At 34.2% G+C, this 14,178-nt stretch overlaps 1 protein-coding gene across 2 annotated transcripts in view; it reads left to right on the top strand.

Annotated features, from left to right (window-relative positions):
* Nucleotides 1–13,972, top strand: part of LOC115289688 (E3 SUMO-protein ligase RanBP2-like) — a 52,526-nt gene extending 38,554 nt beyond the window's left edge. For both annotated transcript variants that reach the window (XM_029937050.1, XM_029937051.1), the window contains 7 exons: nucleotides 19–197; nucleotides 5,644–5,845; nucleotides 7,502–7,603; nucleotides 10,620–10,765; nucleotides 11,397–11,670; nucleotides 12,025–12,359; nucleotides 12,749–13,972. In XM_029937050.1, the coding sequence (XP_029792910.1) occupies nucleotides 19–197; nucleotides 5,644–5,845; nucleotides 7,502–7,603; nucleotides 10,620–10,765; nucleotides 11,397–11,670; nucleotides 12,025–12,359; nucleotides 12,749–13,054 (1,544 nt within the window). In that variant the 3' untranslated portion in view covers nucleotides 13,055–13,972. The remainder of the gene's footprint in view (nucleotides 1–18; nucleotides 198–5,643; nucleotides 5,846–7,501; nucleotides 7,604–10,619; nucleotides 10,766–11,396; nucleotides 11,671–12,024; nucleotides 12,360–12,748) is intronic.
* Nucleotides 13,973–14,178: the final 206 nt, after the last annotated feature.

Here is a 14,178-nt window from a genome sequence, read left to right as displayed (position 1 = left end):
GTTGTATGGGATTTTCAGATAATGGAAAAGAATGTGTTATTGTTTGGGAAAAGAAACCAACAGTTGAAGAGAAGGCAAAAGCAGATACATTAAAACTTCCACCTACATTTTTTTGTGGCGTCTGCAGTGATACTGATGAGGACAATGGAAATGGGGAAGACTTCCAATCAGAGTTTCAAAAAGCTCAGGACTCTCAAGTAAGAGCATCTCCATTGTTTTTCTTCTGGTTGAGTTGCCATTCTTGATGCAGTAGATTAGAATGTTTTTACTAAATGGCAATAATGTGTTGTGGCTAGCAAAGAGATTAGGCATCTACCAATCAGCTTTGGCAGAGGAGGAGGAATTTTGTTCTACAGAGAGGACTGTAAAAGTTCCCCTCTGAGTATATGTTGGATTTTTGTGGGGCTGGGAGAGATGGACTGTTCAGATATCCCTAAGAATATTTATCACAATACCAAGAATGATACTATGTAGTTCATTTTTCATGCAAGTTAATTGATTCTGTGGTGGGCAGAATGGTTAAAAAATGGCATTTGAGACTTAGTTTCCTTGGCCTATACCATGCTTTGTCAGTTTCATGATTTGATTATTTAAAAAAAATTTTTTTTAATGTTTTTATTTTTACAAGAGAGACAGCACAAGCGTGGGAGGGGTAGCAAGAGAAGGGGACACAGAATCCAAAGCAGGCTCCAGGCCCTGAGCTGTCAGCAGAGCCCAATGCCAGGCTTGAACCCACAAATAGTGAGATCATGCCATGCGCCGATGTCAGAGGCTTAATCTACTGAGCCACCCAGGTGCCCCTTGATTTGATTACTTTCTTAGCTTAACAGTAGTGATAATTTTAGTAGGTATCTTAATTTGTATTCCACAGAAACTAGAAGACAGGGTCCTGTCTAGTTAAGTGTTCACAATCTAATCTTAACATATATTCAGAATGTTCCTTGTCTCTCAAGTAACACTGTTTTTTGTTTGTTTGTTTTCATTGTTAGGTGATTAAAATGAAGTACAGTCCTGGAATTAGTTATGAATAATGGTGGTGTATTTAAAGGATGTATGGCTAGAGAGAGATGTGGTGTAACACATGGTCTGAGTCTGTAAGAAATTTAATGCTCTTTATTGTCCGACTCTGAGGAGTCTAGCACAGTACACATAAAATTAATTGCCATCAGCTGCTGTATTGATAATCACGTTCTCATTTACAACTGAATAGATTTATTTCTGAAAAATCTCAATTTTTGCAGCAGTGGCCTCACATTCTGCTTGTTCAGTCTAAAGTGTATTTCAGATCACTCAGCAGTTTCCCTGGACTTAACTGGATGTACACAATATTTAATAGCTACTACTCTAATTGTTAGCTGCTAGAGGCTTTATCAAGTAGTTATTTATTCGGCAAATACAGTAGTCATATTAATATAAATTTGAGTTACGCAGATTTAAACAGTATGACTTAAAAATGGTTTCTTATGTACAAAACTTAAAATTGATTAAAGTTAATGATTTTAAATATATTTTAAAACTTAAAGGGCACCTGGATGGCTCAGTCGGTTAAGCATCTGACTTTGGCTCATGTCATGATCTCATGGTTTGTGGGTTTGAGCCCCGCATCAGCTCTGTGCTTACAGTGTAGAACCTGCTTGGGATTCTCTCTCTTTCCCTCTTTCTCGGCCCCCAGCCCCACTCACACTTTCTCTCTCTCAAAAATAAGTAAATAAACTTAAAAATAAAAAGCCTTAAAAATAAAACTGAGAAATAATTACAGTGCTAATGCACACACTTAATTATTCATCATTTTTCTTATTTTCCACCTTGTGGTACCACTTCAGCTGGTACACAAGGACTTGGTGTCTTTAGTCTGTAGTTTGTGAACCATGCTGTTTATAGGAGTTGAAATATCTTACTTGAGGTGACTCTTGTCTTATTTTAAAACATTCATTATTGTCATAACTTAATAAAATAATCCTATAACACTATCATAACACTCATTAAATAGCAGTCTAGGGACTGTCTAAAAGAACTTTTGGTACTAAAGTTAAATGTGATAAAACTTTATAAAAGTTGAAAAAAATGGCACAGTAAATTATGAAATTTCAAGGAAAGCAAGCATCCTTTGTTACACAGAGATGGAAAGAAAAATATGCTATAATGGATGTAATTTTATACTCTTCTCAGAATGCTTTGTTCCTACTTTGACACTCAGACTAATTCATCTTGGATATGCGTCCTTTGCATAAAATGGCTATGTGTACTCTGTAAGCGTTTACCATGAAGTAGCACTGTGCTGGTGATTGATGATTTTGTTTAATCCTGTATCCAAAACAGAAGTAATTTGATTTGTCTGTGTGGATTTCCCATTCAAGGACCATAAGGCATTAGCAGCTGAATTAAGACACTTCCTCTCACCCAAGTAATTCTAGCCTACTTTTTTGGGATAATGTTTATTGTGATATAACTCACATACTGTGCAATTCAGCCATTTTATAAAGTGTGCAATTCAGTAGTTTTTAGTATAGTCACATGGTTATGCAACTGTTCCACAATGAATTTCCAAGAGTTTCATCATCCCAAGAAGAAAACCTCTAACAACCACTTTTCCCCATTTTGCCCTAGCTCCTCCAGTGCTAGAAACTACTACCACTGATGGACTGTCTCTATAGGTTTGCCTGTTTTGGACGTTTCATATAAATAACTCATAATATGTGGCCTTTTTGTCTGGTTTCTTTCACTTAATGTTTTCAAGGTATAGCTACACTGTAGTGTGTATCTGCATTTTATTAATTTCAATGGCTGAATAATATTCTGTTGTATGGATATATTACATTTCATGTATCCATCTGTTGATGGCCATTTGGGTTGTTTTTACTTTACTTTTTGGCTATTGTGAATAATACTGCTATGATAGCCTAAAACATTTGACACAAACATAGAATGATATATCTTTTACTTGTGTTTTTGTACATTAAAAAATAAGGACTTTTTTTCATTTGTAGTATTCTTTTTTATACAAGTAAAGTTCACTTTTTGTTGTGTGTACGTTTGTGTCTATTTTCTAGGAGTTCTTCTATATGTCTGTATTCTTGTAATTCCCACCACTGACAGGATATGGAACAATTCCAACATCCCTTAGAATGTCCTTCATACTGTTCCATTGTATTCAGAACCTCCTCTGCCCATATCTTTTGGCAACTGCTGATGTGTCTTCTGTTTCTATATTTTTGCCTTTTCCAGACTTACATATGAATGGAATCCTACAGTATGTAATCTTTGATACTGGCCTTTTTCACTCAGCAGAATGCCCTTGAGATCTGTCCCAAGTTATTGTGTGTAGTAATAGTTTGTTCCTATCTACCAGTAAGTAGTATTCCATTGTGTAGATGTACCATGGTTTATTCATTGATCCATTGAAGATCATTTCCAATTTATTTTGCCTTTCTTCTAGTTTCCTAAAGTGGAAACTTTAAATTACTGATTAAAGACCATTCTTCATTTCTACTATAAATATTTAATGCTATAAGCTTTGTAGGCACTGTTCAGCTTCATCCAACAAGTTTTACCGGGGTGGTATTTTCGCTTTCATTCAGTTAAAATATTTATTTTCCTTGAGATACTCGTTTTGATATACGCGTAGTGTGTTGCTTCCAAATACTTGGTGATTTTCCAAATATCATTCTGTTATTGATTTCCAGTTTAATTCCATTACTGCCAGTGAACATATTCTGAGCATTTTGTTTTTAGAAGCTTAATGAAGGCTGTCTTGGTGATTATTGTGCACTTGAGAAGAATGTGTAGTCTGCTCTTTTGGCATAGAGTGTTCTATAAATGCCTCCTTATTCTTTTGATTATCTAGAGGACTGTTGCTAGGTATAATTGTAGATTTATCTGTTTCCCCTCTCAATTTTTGCTTAATATACTTTGTTATAAAGTGTCCCGTCTGCTTCTGTTTCCTGGAAGACATTGTAGGAATTGCTATTATTTCTTTCTTAAATGTTTGATAGAACTCACTACTGAAACCATTTGATCTAGAAGGATATTAATAATACCTTTTCTTTAATAGATATTCAAAGTTATCTATTTCTTCTTGTGTGAGTTTTGGTAGGTTTTGTCTTTCAAGGAATTGGTCCATTTCATCTGCTTACTTGAATATGTGGGCATAACACTATTCATGAAATACACTAAAATTTATTACCCTTTTAATATCCATGAATTAAAAGTAAGTAGTGATGGCTCTTGTTTCATTTCTGGTATTAAGAATTTGTACTTCTTTCTTATTTTCTTGGTTACCCTCCTAGATGTTTATTGATTTTTATTGACTTTTCCAAAAAGGTCAATTTTGTTCATTTTTTTCCCCCTCTATTAATCTCCTGTTTTATTGATTTCTGCTCTACTTTTCATTATTTCTTCTCCTTTATTTAGGTTTATATTGCTTTCTTTTCCCTAGTCTTATGTTGGAAGTTTATTGATCTTAGAATTTATTATAAGCATTCAGTACTATAAACTTTCCCTTCCTTGTTTTTGTTCCGTTCTAGACATTTTGGTAAGTTGTCATTTCATGTTTATTTTTTATTTTTTAAACATTTTTATTTAGTTTTGAGAGACAGAGACAGAACATGAGTGGAGAATGGGCAGAGAGAGAGGGAGACACAGAATCCAAAGCAGGCTCCAAGCTCTGAGCTGTCACCACAGAGCCTGACGCGGGGTTCTAACTCACGAATCATGAAATCATGATCTGAGTTGAAGTCAGAGGCTCCCCTTCATATTTTTTAGTTAAAACTATTTTTAATTTGTCTAGAGACCTCTGGACACATGTGTTATTTAAAAATATGTTGTTTAATCCCAAAACATTTCGGAATTTTTTTCAACTGTATTTCTGGTAGGGATTTCTAGTTTAAGTCCATTGTTTCATGGAATTAAATTTCCATGTTCCAGTTTCATGGACTGAGAATATACTTTGTATGACTTCTGTTCTTTAATTTGTTGAGGTGTGTTTTATGGGCCAGAATGGTTTTACTTGGTAAATGTTCCATGTGAGCTTTCTGTTACTGTATTTTTCAGTTGTAAAATTTCCACTTGATCTTTTTATGCCTTTTTTTTCCCCTGAGAATTTCTTATCTTTTCATTTAAGAGTATTTGTCCTTACAACCTGGAGCATTGTTATAAAAGCTTCTTTAAAAACTTTTTTCTGATTGTTCAACACATGAATAATTTCATAACATCCCCCACCTCCTGGCCAGGGAAAGCTGACTTTTCTCAGTCCAGTTCAGTCCTAGGTATTGGGAAAGATAAGATGGAGTGTGGAATGCGAGAGATAAGGTAAAATGTGCTTATTTATTATTCTATTTTGTCTAGAACTACCAGGTCCTCAATTTCTTTCAAAATAGAGTATGGGGGTGCCTGAGTGGCTCAGTCAATTTAGGGCCTGACTCTTGATACTGGCTTAGGTCATGATCTCATGGTTAGGGGATCGAGCCGTGTGCATGGAGCCTGCTTGGGATTCCCTCTCTCCCTCTCTTTCTGCCCCTCCTCTGCTCATGCATGTGTGCTCTCTTGCTCTCTTTCAAAACAGATAAAAACTTAAAAAAAGGGTATGTGATCCTTTTTGTCAATCAGTATTTAATGGCATAGTTATCTGTTACTTCCTCTTTGCAGAAATCCCAGAATGAGGAAATAACTAGCCCGGTGGACAGTGTGTGTACAGGTGGGACTAAAGTGACTGTACCATTTTTAAGTAAATCTGAAGAACCTGATTTTATTACCAAATCTGTTAGTTCACCAATTTCTTCTGGAACTGTGGACAAACCTGTAGATTTGTCTACTAGAAAGGACAATGATGCAGATTCTACAAGCCAAGGTAAAATTTGATACAATCTTTACAAAAACCTTCTGGGGTATGCATTGCTTAAGGTACACCTGTATGCTCGAGGAAATAGGCTTTTAAAGGTCAATCCTAAAAACTTTTCCTTTGAAACAAATTTTGAGATGTATGAAAGGGGGGACATGAGATATTTCTAATAATCACCAGGAAATCATACTGCCTTGCCAACAAAGATAATAAATGTGTTTTTTTTATTGTTAGAGTTGTAGTTATTAAGGAATATGAAGCATTGTAACTCTGACCTATCTACCTGAAAATAAATGACAATAGTTTGCTTACATCGACATTTTCTTTGTCATAATCATTTCATTTGAATATTGTTTGAATTATCACTAAACTATATTAAACTTTATATATGAAGTAATTGTAGCTAGCACAGTTGGGTTGTTAAATTTTTATGATACTTAAATGTCTTTTATTCTACTTATTTCATTAATCAGGTATAGTAACTCATGTTTGATATGCTTTCCTTGTTTTTTCATTTCCATTGATTTTAGAAGAGGTGAATCTTTTAAAATTTTATTCTTTATAATTGCTTGTCTATATTATCTAATGTATTTCATAAATAGTCTTGAATAATGTACAGTTCTTACTACATTTATAGACACTCTAGTGTCTTCATGTGCTAGAGGAAGAAGTAACTTCAGACCTAAAATCTTTTCTTTCTTTTTATTTTCTTTTTGTTTCAAATTTTTATTTAAATTTGTCATTTAATCTGTAGTGAAATATTATTTTCAGGAGTAGCATTTAGTGATTTACCACTTACATATAGTACCCAGTGCTCATCACAAGTGCCCTCATTAGTACCCTTCACCCATTTAGCCCATCCTCTGCTCCCCTCCCCTCCATCAACACTCAGTTCTCTAGTGAAGAGTCCTTTATGATTTGCTTTCCTTTCTCTGTTTCTTTGTTTTCTCATTTCCCTATGATCACCTGTTGTGCTTCTTTAATTCCACATATGAGTGAAATCATCTGGTATTTGTCTTTCTCTCACTGACTTATTTTTGCTTTGCATAATACACTCTAGTTCCATGCATATCATTGAAAATGGCAAGCTTTCATTCATTTTGATCAGACCTAAAATTTCATATTTTTTCAGATGATGAAAGTAAGGCTTAGGGCTTCAAGAGATCATGTAGCTACACATTGTCAGAATTAAGACCCCCAAACTCCTGGTGACCAAAAATAAATAAGACATTCATTTTTTGTGAGCTTATTAGTTAACATAGAGAACACAAGCATTCTTTATGCAGATCATTCCTAAAACTCTACATGTGAATGAATATTAGCTTTAGATTATAGAACACTATAAAGAAGAAACTTTATGGTTCTATTATCTGGCTTAGTATAGATCTACATCTCGTTTTTTAAAAAGATTTTTTGTCATGCTTTTGGTGTATTGTTCAATGAGAATAGTACCTGTAAACTTAATAGTACTGAAGTAGTTCAGAATTGGGTGTATTTTGTAACTTTTCTTTAGAGAAATAACCACAAGACAAATGTTGCACACCCCATACCTGACCCTCTTGGTCGTATAGAACATCTACCCCCATTCTCTCTGGATCCTGGGAAAAGCTTTGATATTCAGTATATATTAAATGAAATTTTAAATTACTCTTTTCCTTTTGCCAGTGGAAAGCAAAACAGTTTCATTTGGATTTGGAAGTAGCACAGGGCTGTCATTTGCAGACTTGGCTTCCAGTAATTCTGGGGATTTTGCTTTTGGTTCCAAAGGTAAGATCAGGAGGAGAGATTTTAATGATCATGTTACAGAATCAAGCACAAACTGAAAGAACTCATCCTTTGCCACAGTTTTGTATCTAAGATGGACATTTCTTCCCTCTTCTCCACCCTCCAATTTGTTTAGTGTTTTAAATAAGGAAATGCTCTATATTTCACTATTACTTTTGACATTTATTAATATAACCGTAAGAATTTTCTCTTAAGTATAAATTCTGTTGCTAGTCTTCCCCATCCTGAAATATAGAACCACTTTTTCAGTTTTGGAATTACCTTGATTTTGGTGCATTGTTCTTTTAATTACACTTTTAGATTTGTTTTGTGAATATCTTATGATTTGTGCATCTGTATTTAAGGAGATGATTTTATAATTTTCTATTTATCCACTTCCTTGATCACATTTGAATATAAGGTTTGTGCTAACTTATCATGATAAATCTATGATTAGTGGGGTCTCCCATCTTTTTTGGTGGTTTTTCTAGTTTTAGTCCATATTGGTGTATCATTTGCAGAAAATAACACATTTCTTGTTTGTTTTGAGTTTATTGGCATATTATTTTCTCATTCTTAATAATGTTTTTTACATATCTGATTATAGTATCACCTAAACTATTCTTAAGCAAGATGCTTGATTTTTGAATAAATTTTACTGAAGATACATACTTAACACGATTTATCTAATTCAGAAAAGCATTCTTTTCCTCTCACATGCTTATGTTGGTTTCCAGCATTCGCCACTCAATGGAAACACATATAAAACTTTTGGAAATTACTTTCATGTTGTGTTAGAATTTATAACTTAGAACTTAAGTTGCGTTATTTTTGTTTTAATGTCTAATAGCCTCAAGTCACAGGATAATAAGCAGTAGAGTGGATACAGTTATCCACAAAAAAATTGTTAAATAAAAATTGATGTGTTAGGTTGCTTGTACTTTGTACTTTTCAAAGTACTCTGTCAGGACTGTACAGTAAAGTGTGAAATAGGCAAGGCTCAAACCTCATGACATTACTCCTTACCACCACTTGTCATTTTTCAGTGGGATTATTCACCAAGCTCTTTGTTCAGCTACATTGCTTACTTTGTTTTGTTCTTAGATCTGACAGGAATTTATGCTGTCTTTTCAAAGAAGCAGCTTTTTTTTTAATCAGTCCTCCTTTTGGTTTTTTTTTTTAATTTATTTTTAGATTTTTGTCATTAAGTTATTGGGTTTTTTTTTTTTAATTTTAACATTTATTTTTGAGAGAGAGAGAGAGAGATGGAGTGCAAGTAGAGGAGGGGCAGAGAGAGAGGGAGACACAGAATCCGAAGCAGGCTCCAGGCTCTGAGCTAGGAGCACAGATGTGGGGCTTGATCCCATGAACCATTAGATTATGACCTGAGCCAAAGTCCACACTTAACAGACTGAGCCAGCCAGGTACCCCTCTGATCTTAAACGTTTTGTTTTGGTTGTTTTTAAGCTCGGGGGAACCTTTTTTTCTCTTCTCTTGCATATGTGGGGATTCCTTTTTTAAAAACTGTTCATTTCTTGTTGCCATTTTTTTAAAAATTCATTTTCTTCCAAAAATTTTATTCACATAGGTCTATCAATCATTCTATGTTATGTAATATTTAATATGGAAACTAAGAGAATATTAAGTTCCTATTTAGAGAGCACCTATCTTTGTCAATGATCACTATTTTATCATATTTCCTTCAGATTTTGTAGTGTTTTCATTAAGCCTGGAAACATAGTTGGAAGCCTTTTAGATACTGTTATCTAGAACTGCTCTATGAAATTGATATTGATTAATGATATGCATATCTTTATACTATTTATTGTAAAATTTTTCTCCTCGTCCTTTCAGATCAGTCTCTTGACTCGAATTTCCTGGGAGATCTGTTTGTTTTTTTAATGTTTTTTGTTTTTTTTTTTAAACATTGTGCTTTCTGGGTATGATAGCCCATGCATTGGTCTTTTACAAAAGCACCTGTGTGATTCTAATAATGCACTCAGCATTAAGAACCATTGCTTTAGAGGAATTTTGAAATTTTTCCCCATACCTCTCAAGGGTCTTTGGGGTAATTAAAAATTTTTCTCTACTTGGGAGTTCCTGAACCAGTTATTTTTATTTTTGAGTCCCAAACCTATGTCTCATCCTAGATCCATGGTTATTATTTCTCATTAAGTCTGGCTTAGAGGGAGATACTGTAAGAGATATTTTGTGCTTCCTTCAAGGTGCTGAGATACTTTTTAAACGATCTGTGATATTTTTGATTTCTTAAAAAGATTTTAGCACTGGATGTAGTGTTTTCTAAGGTGATTTTATCAACAAGCAATGAAAAGTTAAGAGGTGTTTCTTTCCTCTAATGTAGGCTGAGCTATCTCTGTTGAGATGGGGATGAGAAAGTAATTTTCCTCTTTTCCAGAGTGTGAGGGAGAGTAACAGTCTTTTGCTCTGCATGGGAACCAGGGAGGTCTTTAGCCCCAGCAGGCTAGTAACCCTTAACAGAGAGTTGGGAGTCCATGAGCTTCTCCCACGCTACCATTGACCACCTGGCCAGGAAATCTAAGCTGCAACTCTAGTTACTTCAGGAAGAAGTTGAGGTAGAGAAGTTTATAAATATGTATTTAGGCTGCTTTGGCAACTTTGGAAGTAGCAAATTTCACCTCTTTGAGAGAGGATATTTTTAGATTCAAAAGTTACTACTTTTCTTATGTGTTAAAATGTTTTATGAAATAACCTACCTTTGATATGTACTTTTAAAACCGGCTTCATTACTGAAAGTTCTTGTGTAATTTAGTATCCTGAAATTTACCTAAAGCTGTGATCATTTTAATCTTTGTATCTCAAAGCATAAACAGTACTGTACATGTCCCGGGGTTGAACTTGGCTGGAGTAATTTTCACCATGTTTACTAAAAGTATATGTCATATCATTAGAAATTATAGGGATTGATAAAGTAATGGGGGGGGTTAATAGCTTATAAAATTAGATGCCACTGTTTAAATATCCTAATTTATTCTTCCAGATAAAAATTTCCAGTGGGCAAATACTGGAGCAGCTGTGTTCGGAACACAGTCAACCAGTAAAGTTGGCGAAGATGAAGATGGTAGTGATGAAGAAGTAGTTCACAATGAAGATATCCATTTTGAACCAATAGTGTCATTACCAGAGGTAAATATTAAAGAATGGAATTCTTAATTATGTCACATTTAAGTTTAAAACTTGACATAGCCTAGCTTTGACTTCTAGAACTAGCTTTGTTTACATTTCTTCAGAATATTTACAATTTTAAATGCAAGCTCTTTATTATTATATATATGTAAATTCACATGAAATTGTTGGGAAGAACTAAATTTTTTCATGTATCTTTAGAATATCACGCTTGTTTTCATAACATAATTCTGGTGGTAGAATAGTATCTAATCTCATACTTGCCAAAAAATCCTTTCAGGAATGTTGTTTTAGGCAAACTACTTTGTCAGTTTTCAACCACAGTCAGTGGTTAATATTTCCCTTGAAGAACACTTTTTGAAACCTTTATTGTCCTATAGAAGAATGTATTTACTTTCCAAAAGGAGGAAGAATCCTACATAAGAGAAAAATACTTAATGACAATCAGGTCTTTACTGCTTCATCCAAATCAGATGTATTCCTAGCCGTTGGATATTACCATTTATCTTGATCCTAGTTGATATAGTTCAAATTCTGTTAATGTCATTACTAAGACAATGTCATGAGGAATTTGGATGTTTGGAATTTGTCATGGAATATGTTAAAAGCAGGAAATTACTTATTTTCACAGGTAGAAGTAAAATCTGGAGAAGAGGATGAAGAAATTTTATTTAAAGAGAGAGCCAAACTTTATAGATGGGATCGAGATGTCAGTCAGTGGAAGGAGCGTGGTGTTGGAGATCTAAAGATACTGTGGCATACAATGAAAAATTACTATCGGATCCTAATGAGAAGAGACCAGGTTTTTAAAGTGTGTGCAAACCATGTTATCACCAAAACAATGGAATTAAAACCTTTGAATGTTTCGAACAATGCTTTAGTTTGGACTGCCTCAGATTATGCTGGTGAGTTCTGCGTTCAAGTGCTACTTCTCACTTTTTGAACATTTTTTGTCTTTAAGTTTATTTTATTTTGAGAGAGAGGGAGAGCAAAAGTGGGTAAGGGGCAGAGAAAGAGGGAGAGAAAGAGAATCCCAAGCAGACTCCCCACTGTTAGTGTGGAGCCCAACGTGGGGCTCAAACTCCATGAACTGTGGGATCATGACCTGAGCTGAAACCAAGAGTCGGAGGCTTAACCAACTGAGCCACCCAGGTGCCCCCACTTTTTTGAACTTTCTAAAGTACTTAACAAGTACATAAGACAATTTTTAACAGTGATTTTAATATTAAGGTCACTCTTTTTGTTGTTGTTGTTAACAGATGGAGAAGCCAAAGTGGAACAGCTTGCAGTGAGATTTAAAACTAAAGAAATGGCTGAGTCTTTTAAGAAAAAATTTGAAGAATGTCAACAAAATTTATTGAAAGTCCAGAAAGGACACGTATCATTGACAACAGAGTTATCGAAGGAGACAAATCCTGTGGTGTTTTTTGATGTTTGTGCTGATGATGAACCTCTTGGACGTATAACCATGGAATTATTTTCAAACATTGTTCCTCTTACTGCTGAGAACTTCAGAGCACTCTGCACTGGAGAGAAAGGCTTTGGCTTTAAAAACTCCATTTTTCACAGAGTAATTCCAGATTTTCTTTGCCAAGTAAGTATTTAATTGTATACCACGATTGAAGTCTAGAAAAGTGAGCCACACTAACTTAGAAAATTTGAGTGTTTCTCTTAAGTTTTCTTAAGATTTCTTTAGCTTTTCTGTACATTAGTTGCTGTCACCACCCAATTTTCTGTCCCCACAAAAATTTTCAACCTGAAATGGTTCAAATTTCTAAAATCTTGAAACCTGTTAGAAATTGAGGATGGGAAAAAGACCTTTTCATTTTTGTCTTTCAAATTTTTCTTATTTTTAAGAACTGTATTTTTTAGTTTTCAGAGCACATTCTCAAGGAAGCTGGGGGTTTAGGACTTATCCTGTAGTGGTAGTTCTGTATTTTAATATTTTACTCAGGATTCCTACTAACTGAGATCTTTTTTCAGGGGGGAGATATCACCAAACATGATGGAACAGGAGGAAGGTCCATCTATGGAGATAAGTTTGAGGATGAAAATTTTGATGTGAAACATACTGGGCCTGGCTTACTATCAATGGCCAATCGAGGCCGGGACACCAATAATTCTCAGTTTTTTATAACACTGAAAAAAGCAGAACATTTGGACTTCAGGCATGTAGTATTTGGGTTTGTTAAGGATGGCATGGATACTGTGAAAAAGATTGAATCATTTGGCTCTCCTCAAGGTTCTGTTAGTCGAAGAATTTGTATCACAGAATGTGGACAGATATAAAATCATTGTTTTTCATAGTAAGTTTTACCTGTATAAACAGTTGAATTGAAGCTTAGCTGTTATGACAATATGGTAATTATGTTCAGCTTTTGAAAATGGACGTTTCCAATGTATAAATGTAAAATTGCAGCTTATAGCTGTTGTCACTTTTTAATGTGTTATAATTGACCTTGCATGGTGTGAAATAAAAGTTTAAACACTGGTGTAAATCAGGTGTACTTGTGTTTATGTACTCCTGACATATCTGTACTAAAATGGAATAATATTAATCTTGTTAAAAGCAATAGACCTTCTGAAACTATTGAAGGATTACGATATATGCAACTTATTTTACCTTTAAAAATATTGGACTTCCTGCATGGATAAACTTACCGTTCGAATAAAGGGACCACAACTTGAATAATTTTTATTTTAGATTTGAAATATATTTGGTAATTTTAACTGTTGGCGTGCTCATTTATGCATTGAGGCTCACTTTTGAATGGGTAAAGCCAGAGGGTAGAGACTTAACCAAAGTGCTCTTCTATAATTCTTGCACCTCCTGTATAGTTAAATTATCTTTTAAGTAGAGTACCTTCTTTTCTTAAAATGATACATAGTTTCCTGTGCCCTTTCAAAGGTATTAAATTAATTTTTACATTTTAAACAAGTTAAGTATGTCCTTAGTTTTTATTTTTATTTTATTTTTTTAACTTTTCTGTCATCTTTCTACTACCTCAAACTGCAGCTTGGTTCTGATAGAACTTGAATTTTTCCTTGCAGTTATTGTGATAAAGTATGACTATTTTAAAAAGGTCTATACCATGTTCTTTGGTTATAAGATTTGCTTTATACTAGATTGTTGCAGTACTTTTTCTGGTGAATTTTGTAGCAAAAATAAAGTGACAATTGTTAACAGCCATGACATTTAAAAAATTACTTGTGCATCTAGTTGTTTGTTCATTTTAGAGTCAAAGAAAGGAGGACAGTTAAAGTTCTGTAAACTCAGACTGCCATATAATTTCCAGAGCTCCCAAAGGAAGTGTTTTCTTTTCAAGTTTGATACACACTGAAACTTTACTTGGAAATGTCTAGTGACAAAAGTCAGGCAAACTGCTTGAAAGGGGGTGGGGCAAGGGTTGGGG

This window comes from Suricata suricatta, chromosome 4, assembly GCF_006229205.1.
Source record: "Suricata suricatta isolate VVHF042 chromosome 4, meerkat_22Aug2017_6uvM2_HiC, whole genome shotgun sequence".
In the NCBI taxonomy this organism is placed as follows: Eukaryota; Metazoa; Chordata; class Mammalia; order Carnivora; family Herpestidae; genus Suricata; species Suricata suricatta.
Note: the sequence above shows the minus strand (reverse complement) of the source record. Positions and strands in the feature narration are given on the sequence as shown.